The sequence below is a fragment of the Microtus ochrogaster genome, chromosome 18 (assembly GCF_000317375.1).
Source record: "Microtus ochrogaster isolate Prairie Vole_2 chromosome 18, MicOch1.0, whole genome shotgun sequence".
NCBI lineage: Eukaryota > Metazoa > Chordata > Mammalia > Rodentia > Cricetidae > Microtus > Microtus ochrogaster.
In genome coordinates, this window is record NC_022020.1 from 34,685,713 (window position 1) to 34,697,064 (window position 11,352).

Here is an 11,352-nt window from a genome sequence, read left to right on the forward strand (position 1 = left end):
CACATGAGTCCAGATAAACCCTTTCTTCCTCAAGGTGCTTTTGTCAGCACCAGAAGGTGACTGATGCAGCCAAACTGCTGGGTCATATCAGAGCCAGGCCTAGAACGGGGATCTCCTGGCCTCTGCTTAGTCCTCTTTTCATTTGAAAGCACTAATGTGCCCGTGTGTAGTGGGCTGAATTCAGGGCACAGAGGCAGTGAGCATTGGAGAGCACAGGTGGATGATGGGAGAAAAGCTGATATTGTAGACATTGGCCTCTGACTGGGTAAAAATGGGATCAATTGGAATATCAGTCTGTGACAGTAAGCCTTAAGATTGTTGTACTAAGCAGAGACAAATGGGAGCAGAAATGAAGTAGAAAATTCAGATCCATAAAACATTTCTTGAGAAAAACATGTTTGGACTAGAGAGTAATTTCATAGTGAATGGAAGGAAAAAGTATGTAGGATTGAATCTCCATGAACACAATTAAAGGAGCATTGGGAGAATATAATGAATTGAGCCAGTCTGTCTGTCTCTCTTGCTGTGTGTGTGTCTCCCTCTCCTCTGTTCCCCCCTTTCCCTCCCTCCTCATCTATACATACATACAAACTCCTCATATGTCAAAGTAAATTAAACTTATAAAAGATTTTGAAAATCTTTCCCATTTGAGGATAATATTAGGCTGTCCAGTTGAATATATCCTTTGGGGATTTGGAAATAGCAGCACTCTTGTGAATATCTAATATTCGGTATGCAGACTGTGGATTTTTGCCAGTGTGATTATGTTGAAGTTGCAGGGAAGATGAGCTTACTGAAGAATTAGCTGTAGGAAAGAAGTAGAGATGCAGTCTTAGAAGTGCAAAGAGGCACTAAGGAGATGAGTGAGAGGGGTACCGTGGCTTCAGACCGGACAGATGGAGTCCAGCCTCTACGTCTCATTGTAGTTATCTTTTGAATTCCTCGTGGTTTTCATGGAAGGCATAGCAGTAATAGTACCGATGTGTTAGGTCAGAGCTGCTGTGATCAGCTAACTCCAGGGAAGCGCTTGTTCACTCTGTGTTTGTAGGTACATTTAGTAACCATTAATACTGAAAATGGGCTAAAAAAAATCACAAAGAATACAGAAGTGCCATTGGCTCTAAAAAGCATACACATGAAACAAAGACAACATCTAGCGTTGAAAGATGTATTTGGGGGTAAAATAGCAACATACTAGAGTCCCAGAACAGTTAAATTTGACATATGTACAGATGCAAGTCCTTTGGATATGGGTCGTGTTTAGGTAGAGACTCCAGACTGAGGAAGCTGCTGTTATTTCTCATGATACTGAGTGGATTGTTGCTGAGGGTTATTAAGGCCTACTGTGAAATAGAAGACCGTAGGTTTTCATTTGTGGCTTCTCTGTGTCATTAGGTAGTCAATCATAAATATTTTGAAGCGAAGGTTAATAATTAGTAGGCTGTATATGCTTAGAAACTGTTAGGTCGTCTCTGTACACTTGTATTTATATGTGTGTATAAGCATTTTATTAGAATGCCAATATTTAGTTATGCAAAAATCATGATGTGAATCTAATTACAATAATATACATAATTCAAAAACTGTCACTGCTTTGTTGCTGAAAGTGCATTTTAAAATGTGCTCATAGTCAAGAAGAATCCCGCTCCAGCTGTATCACGAGTTCATTGTTTATTAGGTCCCAAGCCTCTGAAATAGAGTACCGTTGGAGAGCCCTTTCCCTCAGTTCCATCCCTTCCTACATTAATTTTGGGATAATGACTCTTCTTCGTAAACTGCTCAGTGGTATTTTAAATATTTTAATGCGTCTGCTCTCTTTAGCTGTAGGTTCTCCATCAGCAGATCCAACTGAAATCAGATAGAAATCCTTGAAAATACTGTCTCTTTACTGAACAAATGCAGCCAACTTCTCCTGCCCCTCCTCCCCCCAAGCAACACAATATAGCAGCTGTATACGGTTTCCATTATATCAGGTTTGATGCAATTCTACAGATGCCTTACAGTACATGGTAAGATGTGATAGGTTATATGTCAAAATGGCCTCATTTTATTTAAGGTACTTGATCATCTACAAAATTTGATCTCTCCACAATGAAGGAGACAGTCCTGGGTTCTGGAATCAATTCTTTGCAGAGACCAAAGAAGGACTGTTTGTTTGCCCAGAGAACACCATTTATTGTGATAAATTATATTAGCAGTTCATTCATAATTGTCTAATAATCCAATGCTTTGTGCTATTGGTCTCAATATTTGTTTTTCCATATTTGAGAAGTGAATCTTAAAACATTTTATAAATTCAGCTCTTTTGACTTGGACTTCTTTTCCTCGGTGTTCCTGTGTAGTGACGGTGATTGACTCAGTGACACTGCTACACTGTTGACCCTGTGACCTAGGCACACAGCACTTGTAGTGGGGCAGCTTCCTGATGAGCAGTTTGTAAAGTTAGGGAGCTCACTTAGCAACAACTCGTGGGGTGGGGTCTCATCTGTCTTATCCACGTAGACTTAGGACAAGAGACACACCATACTTGAAGCTGCACCGACTTTTCTAGAGGCAGTGGAGAGAAGCATTATTTACCAAGCAAACAACTTGAGTTGGGATCACTGTGTGATGCACTGTTACAGTTAGAAGACCGTTCTCAATGAAGAAAACTTTCATGGGCTTGTAGCCAGAGGATTTTATATAAAGTGACACTAGCGGAGCCAGGTAGCGTTCATGATGTGGAGACAGTGTGATGTGATGGGTTCAGGCATGGGGTTCGGGCTCTGGGATCAGCTGCTTTGAATCCTGGCCTTACCAACTTTGTGACTATGGGTAACTTACTTGGCCTCTTTGGCCTTAAGTTCCTAATTTTGCAGCAGTATTGGTTTTATTAAATTGCCACTTTTACACAAAATAATAATACACATTTAAATATAATTGAATGATAACACATAAGGACAGATATTATGGCCACATTTTATAAATTTGTATATTACTTATTATTGTGACAATATAGTTGTCAAAATCAGCTTGAGGAAGAAATGATTTATTTTTGCTCACAGTTCATCAAGTTGAACTCCGTGGCAGGTGCCTGAGGCAGCTGGTCACATTGCTTCCACACTCGGGAAACAGAGCTCATGGGAGCTGGTGCTCAGCTCATGTCCTCCTTTTTGTTCAGTCTCAAACTGTAGCCCATGTGTATATGGCCCAGTCAGAGGGGGGCTTCCTGCCTCATTTAACCTAATCCAGAAAGTCCCCCACAGACGCACCCCTGGCTCATTGCTATGGTAATTCCAAATTCTGTCAAGCTGACAATCTTGATTAACCAAGTGGAGAGTGTTAGGGTTGAATTCTGAAGTTATTTCTACGTTTAGAACTAACTTTCATGTTAATTACATCACTTCTTTGTTCGTGTTTTTAAAAAATATCTCCCAGCAACCTATCTTCATGCGGCTGGGACAAAAGAGAGTGCCAGGCTTCTGACTTGGACTGCAGAGCAGATTAAATGGTACCCTAATTACTTCATCCATTACCATTTATGTGAGAATATGTTCCTAGTGTATTTTTACTCAGATACACAGCATAAATGTAGACATGAATGCAGTTGTGTCCCGCTGAGTTGTGGTAAAGTGAGCTCTTGTGTTTTCTGTCAAAAATCATTTTACTGGTAAACTTGCTGGATTCCATACACTTGCATTTTAATCAAAACAATTGTATGTTGTAAGCAAAATTTTTCTCTTGAATATTTCCTTTATATCTTCCTTTGTTTTTTCCTAAAACTATAAGCTCGTAACTTAGGTCAAATTCTCAGAAGAATGACAGTGCAGTCACAGAAACAGTTCGTTAATGTAGGAGCCAAGTGACAGATTTTCCCTTCCAAATGTGTAAATAATGGTCTGAACAGACATCTGCAGAGGAGAGCTACTCCATCACTGTCGGTCGGAACAGAAGGGAGACTCCATCACTTTGCAGTAGCTGTGCTGGAAAATAACCTGGACAAGCCAGTGTTGGAACCTTTCTCATCTGTGGCCTACCACGGTCCTGCTTAGAGAGCCCACAGTTTGGATTTTCTCCCAGGTTCATTAAAAACCATTGGCTTAACGTATGTTCTGCAGGAGGATAAATTGAGGGAAGAGAGATTGGAGCTAATGTTTAAGAATCGTTTTTCTGCTTAATAAGAATTAAGACCCAAAAGTCTCAGTCTGTGTGTGGCATTGGTAACATCTTTTCTGTCTGACTTAATGGAGGTGATACTGTCAGCCATGCCACAGCATGATTACCCGAGCCAACTGAGTGGTTTCTGAAGACTCACTATGTGTTAGGGTTTGCTCTGAGTGCTTTCATCCTTGAGTAGAAGCCAAGCTGAGGTGGATAAGCCCCTCTTCTTAACTCTTGGCAACAGTGTTTTGGGTGCATGACTAAAGGTGACCAATGGTGAAATCGCTGCATGAGATACTGCGTAAAGAAATTGTGCTGCAGAGAAGCATAAGACACCATTAGAAGGCCCTCCTGATGGCCATCGCAGCGGGCATGGTGGTAGCAACAGTCTCAGAAGGTTGTGTGTAAGTCACTTAAGCCGTCAGCACTCTGCATTTTCTTTGACACAGTAGTTGCCTTGGGTTGGATAAATATGACTAAAACCAGACACCATGACCTCATGCATCACATGGAGCCCATTTAGGTAGCATGTTATAGAGTGTGGCTGAGGGGGTCATGGAGAGAAGCATTGGCAGTTGAGCTGTGAGGAGAACTATTGATGTTCTAAAGCTTATCCATGCACTAGTGGCCAGGCCGTGGAGAGGCATGGGTAAAACTTACCCATGCAGCAAGGACTTGAAAGGAATGAGAATCCAGGTGTGAGAACATCATCATTTCTCACCTTTATGGCCTTAAAAATTACTTCTTTTTCCAGAGCCTGGTTTTTCCTATAAAATGAAGATAATGATAGGTTCCTTATTAAGTGCTTATGAATATTAAATGATGTAAATACAGAAAGTGTTCCCCACAATGTCTAGATGTAGATGACATTCTTACTAACAGTATAATTATGAACTCTCTTCTTGGCTGTTCTCAGGTAACTCCAGTTTCAAAGGATTAAGAGTTCAGAAGCGCTCTGTAGTTAATCCAAGGCCAGTGTCCTCTTTCGTAAGCCAGCCTATGGTTATCACTACTCACTTCATGGGCTCCATGGGGAAGTGGGTCATTTTTTTTTTTAGCCAAAAGAAAATAGATGTTTAAAACACAACCTGTTTTTCATTAGATTTTAAAAATATTTTGTATCTTAAGTTATTTTATACAGGGATGGCTGTCACATAACTAGAGGTTTGAATCTGTTTAATGAAGTAGGATTGGAGGATCTTCTAGCAGAATAGTGTGCTTGCAGAGGCTCGTGGCTGCTGCAGCCCCCACCATGACCACATAACTTTGTGGGAGTTTGGGGGCAGCTGGATGTGGTCAAAGGCAGCGTCAGGTGGAATTCCAGGCTGTCTCATTTTATTTCTGTGTCCAGCTGCTTACCATCTCACTTAGAAAGTCTTGTCGTAACCTGTGGACTTCTGTGCTGATGAGCTGCTTGACTCAGTGTGGGGGAACATAAACAGGCCATTTCCATCATCGATGTGAAAATGCATCTCACAGAAAGTCATTGAGGGGCCAGGGCCACAGCACAAGCCGCTGGGTAGCAAGGCATCCTGCTGTCCATGGTCTTATTACACTGTCTTGTACAGGTGAATGTTTCTAAAGCTGTTCGTGCTCACAGACGTCAGTAATCCTATTGCTGTTTATTTGAAGGACATGTTTGCCACTTCAATTGCCTTGTTGTCAGCTGTTGAGCATAAATTGATGAATAAGTAGTCTTAGGCTTACAGAGCTGTAGTCACTACTCCCTAATATAAAACATGTAATAACCCAGCCTGCAGACACTCCTGTGCCTGGCTGATTAGTGTAAGTGTGTCGTGTGTCACTCACGAGTCGTAGGTCTAGAGGCGTTCCTTTGCTTCCTACTGAAACAATTGCTCCAGCACGCTGTTAGTCACTAACATGTTGAATGTGTGCTTGGGAATGTCTTTCCACAACCTATTTGGAAAATAACTAATATTTTAAATGATACATCTCTATCTTCATAGATAGGTATCACATATTACTAATTTTCAAATTTATTTAGGAAAAAATGACATTGAAGACAACCTAAAAATAATATTCTTTTCTCTGTATTTGTTTTTGTTTGTTTGTTTGTTTGTTTGTTTTGTTTTTTGAGACAAGGTTTCCTGTAGCTTTGGAGCCTATCTTGGAACTCACTGTATAGACCAGGCTGGCCTCGAACTCACAGAGATCCGCTTGTCTCTGCCTCCCACAGTTCAGGGATTAAAGGCATGCACCACCACACCACCCAATAGTTATTCTTTTAATAGGAGAAGTGATTTACTAATTAAAGCTGAGAGATTTTGATATGATAGAATTCCTATTTTTAATCGTGTTTACATAAAATAACTTGATAAGTGTCTTAGTTAATTTTCTATTGCTCTGATAGATGCCATGTGCAAGGCAACTTATAGAAGAAAGAGTTTATTTGGGGCTTCCAGTTCCAGAGGGTGAGTCCCTGACCATCAGTCACTAAGGCGAGCATGGCGGCAGGCAGGCAGGTAGACATGGTGCCTCACATCTTAAGACAACAACCATGAGCCTCGGAGAGATAACTGAGAATTGATGTGAACTTTTTGAAACCTCAAAACTCACCCCAAGTGGCACACCTCCTCCAGCAAAGCCACACCTTCTAATCCTTCCGAAACAGTTCCACCAACTGGGGACTAAGTATTCAAACATAGGAACGTATGGGCTGTTCTCATTCAGGCCATTTCAGTATTTTCCTTTTATAGAGTGTTTCCCGGGGCTTATATCTGAAGTCTGTAATCAAGAAAATATAGTCTTTCTGTCAAGTAAATATACTTTTCAATATTTTCTGTAAAACATGTTTTATGTGGTCCTGTCTGTCACATTTCACCTAGGTTATTTCACAGTCAGAGAATTGTCAATTTTGGATGAAACTATAAAATTGATTTCATTCATTTTTCCATTTGAGGGTAGTGTGCTTTGAAAACTTTGTAAGAAATTAACACATTCAGTGGTGTTTTCTACTTTAAAAAAATATTACGTGCATCATGTAAATATTATGTAAAGTTGTAATAACGGGGCCAGTGAGGTGGCTCAGTGGGCAAGGTACTTGCCACCAGGCCTAGTGACCTGAGTTTTGTCTGCATGTGATTGAAGAGGAGCACTGATCCTGCAGATTGTCCTCTGACCTCCACAAGCTCAGTGTGGCCCAGACAGACGCATAAATATACAAAACTGCAATTTTTAAATTGCAGTAGTGTGTTTCTTGCCAGTAAGATTTAGAATTTATAGAATGTTTCTTTTCCAGACATAGAAAATGTGTTGAGGTTCTCTGCGTTCTCTGCGTTTCCTAACGTGCAGTGAAGAGTCAATTACTACATAGTTCCCACTGGAAAAAGACAGCAACCTCTCGAGTAGAATCCGGTTCAGATGCAGACGGCACGTGATTCGCCGAGGTTATTCTGTGGTTCTGAACCCCGAGGTTATCATCTGGGATGATTGGCAAGTGGAGACATACAGAGACTCTCTTCTGTTCGCCCTGCCCCCCCATGCATGTCTCTGTCTCCTGTCCCCCACACATATACTAGTCTCGATCATTTCTTAAACTTTTTCATCACCTACACATGCTTTAAGCATAAGTTTGATTAGTTTCTTACGCCTCCATTTGTAGCATTAGAGTTATCCTCAGCCAAGGCCATTGCTACCCTGAAGATGAAAAACTTCTCACGGCTTGAATGAGAGGGGGAAAGCTAGAAGGAGAACTTTTATGTTTAAAATACGTTAAATACATCTTTGTTTTCCCCTGTTTAGTATATTGGAAATGCACTTTTATACTTTTTAAAATTTCCAAACTTTTATTAATTGAATCTGTTCTTTGACAGTTTCACGCGTGTATGACGCGTAGCGACCACTCTCACCCCCCCCCAACGAATTTTTTTTTACAACCCCGTCTACTCTCTTTTCCTGTATTTTTCTTACATTCATGTTTATTATTTTGTTTTGTGATCCTCACAGTTTAATCGGGGATGTCTGTGTGACTATCAGTTTAGAACCATCTCTTGGAGCTTATTATACTCAGCTGAGGGTGTAGTGGTATTTCATTTGTATTTTAATAAATAAAGCTTGCCTGAAGATCAGAGAGTAAAGCAGCCCCTCTGGTCAGCCTTACAGACCAGGCAGTGGTGACACACTCCTTTGATCCCAGCAGCCACACTAGTTGTCATAGAAACCAGGTGGTGCAGGCCTTTAGTCCCAGCCCGAGAGATAATTATAAAACAGGAGGAGACAGCTCTCAGTCTCAGTCTCGTTCTGAGATTCATGGAGGCAGGATCGCCATTTTGGACTGATGTGGAAGTAAGAGCCAGTGACTGGCTGCTCTGCTTTTTGGATCTCCAGGTGGAACCCCAGTTTCTCTCTCTGAGTTTCAATGAATCGTTCTTCATGAGAATACGCAATTGGCGACAATGATTCCCATTTTTCAGGATCTATCAATAGCCGATAGCTCAGCAGGAAATCTTCTCGACCTGTCCATGACCGATCGTCCACTGGTCCCAGGGTGGTTGTTGAGGATTCACAGTTGCAGTGGTGGAGTCTAGAAGATGGCATTTCACAGCCCTTCACCTGTCCTCTGGCACATACCTACTTCTTCCTCCTCTTCTGCAGCGTTCCCTGAACCCTTGACTGTGGTGCATTCTCAGCACTGTGGGCAGCTGCAAGTCGCGTACCGACACTGTGCCGCATGTAGCATTCAATGAAAACAGGAAGCTGCAGTGGCTGGAATTTACGTTCTTATTTTCCCAGAATTCCATATCCACGATTACATTCTACTATTCTGGGAAGTAAAGTGAATTATACACATCAATCAATATCGACACCTACGTGGAAATATGCCTTATTTTCAAACTCATACTTGCTTGACTATCTTTCCTTTTCTGTATATTCCTTAATAATTTTTCTTCTAGATATGTTCCTGAATATTTAGAGGAATAATTGCCCATTGGAAGGAAGAAATACCTACTACTTTTATCTCCTGTCTTATTTAGACAAATAAGGAACTGGAGCACACATGTTTGTATTCACTTGAATCAGTAGAATGTGTTCAATTCAATACAGTGTGTGAATAAACCTGTGTGAATAAACTATTTATATGCTTAAGAACTATCCAATACCACTATAAAATTACAAAGTTTATCATCATTGTGCACTTATTTTAATGTTATTTACTTTAATTTTTATAATGGATGCCTGCATGTCAATCTTTCATTTTCTGTGGAGGTCATGATATATGATATTACCAAAGATGATCAGCTAGAATCATTCTTGTGATGAGCTCCCCGGTTCCCATAGCAATTTCAGACGCCACATGCTGTCTGGCTGGAAGAGCAAGTACAGGATGCCGTCTGATCACTCTCCACCTCCCGTGGCAAACCTTCTGTTTGTTTTGTGAATTTGGTAGTTAAAGGTGCCTGATAAAACTTGCCGTCTCCACGAGATCCTGCTAAGTCAGACAGTAATAAAATGGCTGCTAAGCTCCAGCCGGTCTTTTTATTCCACTAAACACAGATTTCCTAGATGGTCATGGCATCTGCTTTGTCCAAAACTTCTTACCCGGAAAGCATTAAAATCTCCAGCAGAAATTTATAATTTGAATGAGAGAGAGGACAGGGGCCCCACGAGTGAAGACATTCCTCAGACAAATGGAATCGATGAGACTGGTTCGTGGGTCCCCCACCATCGTATGATCGCCCTAGCAACGTAAAGCAGTCCCCTGCAGTCCCTCCCCCATTTAATTGTTGAAGCAGAGAAGTACAGTAAATGTTAATTAGCTCTGCTATCTGTAGTCACATCTGCGCTACTGAAGTTCTGCCTGCGTCTCAGAGCAGTGCGGTCATCATTCTTTATCTGGAGGACTCAGTTCCAACGCTCGGCTTCAGCAGAGAACGTTTCTGGTCTTTTACCTGTAGGCGTCCCTGAAAGTCTCGTATAGACGTATACATGCCTATATATACATTCATATATAAGGTATGGATGTGTATATTTCTTCATACCTTGGAAAATACAAAATAATAAAAGGAAGAGATTTTTTTTATTAAATCAGTCAAGCTAAATACTTTGAAAAATTTTGTGTGTTTTATTTAGTTTGGATTTTTTTTAGCATCTACTTGATTTTTATTATGTTTCCTCGATGCTCTGTTTTCCCACCTCCATTGATTCTTCTCCGTTTGCTGAATGACCTGTAGTGTGTATATGATGATATGACTATGTATATGTACTATGTATATGATGATATGACTATGTATGTGATAGTACCTAAAAGTGAAAGTGCAGCTTAGGAACAAAGCCGGAAGCAATGTCATAATAACTAATCTCGAGCTGTTTTTTGAAATTGTTAGCTCGTCAGTGAGTATTTCCATGTCTAGCATTGATGGTTTGAGCCAGTAGGAGCTTCCTTTTCAGTTTGTGGTTGGGACTGCAAAGTGGGAAAGTTCAGAGTTTTCTGCAACTTCATTATAAGTTGGACCCTGCTGGCTGAGAGCCCTGATCCACTCCCTCCATCAAATGGCCGCAAAGTCGCCCAGCCTTGTCCACGCCCCTCTCAGTAGAATGCAGACAGACACATCCATAATCCATTTCCAGTGCTGGAGTAATGTAGAAATGAGTGGGCTTTGTCTGCGTTTTCAGAAGAGGAAGAACATTGTTGGGGGAGTTTTCCTGATTTGTTAAAAATTCCTATTTATTCTATGGAAAATAACTTGTAGAAAGTAAATCTCCCCGGCGAAGCCTAGTGTAGGATAACGAGTCAGATTTCCCTGGGGAGCAGTCCCACCCAAGTTCAATTCTGAGACCCATGTGGTGGCAGCAGAGAACTGACTCCTGAAAGTTGACCTCTGACCTCCACCTGCACATTGTTGTAAGGATGTTACCTCTCACCCTTTCAAGATAAATAAATGTAAGCAACAGTGAAACTTGCTGAAAAGTCGCTTCTTCAAACTGTGGTCTCTGAAGAAGGCATTATAGGTATCAGCATTAAGATGGCATCACACTCAGTGAAAGTTGAATCTTAGCATTTTCAGTTCCTCGTCAGTGGTTAAATGATGGCTTCCGTACACACAGCAAATGCAAATGCACCCATGAACTCGGTGCCTCTCTCTTACACCAGTCAGCCACTTCTAATCCAAGCACCGTGTAGCAGGCTTTTAGTATAACACTTTGGACAACCAAGATCTCATTGCAGTCCTATGTAAAAGCTAAGTGAGGAGA

At 41.1% G+C, this 11,352-nt stretch overlaps 1 protein-coding gene across 2 annotated transcripts in view; it reads left to right on the plus strand.

Moving 5' to 3' along the window:
* Commd10 (COMM domain containing 10) overlaps positions 1 to 11,352 on the plus strand; it is a 130,876-nt gene that overhangs the window by 64,104 nt on the left and 55,420 nt on the right. The window contains exon 6 of one of the 2 annotated variants that reach the window (XM_026783304.1): positions 8,755 to 8,787. The exons of the other annotated variant lie outside the window; for it this stretch is intronic. Coding sequence (XP_026639105.1) covers positions 8,755 to 8,772 — 18 coding nt within the window. The 3' untranslated portion in view covers positions 8,773 to 8,787. Of the gene's footprint in view, positions 1 to 8,754; positions 8,788 to 11,352 lie in introns of those variants that run through there. 2 annotated transcript variants of the gene reach the window in all.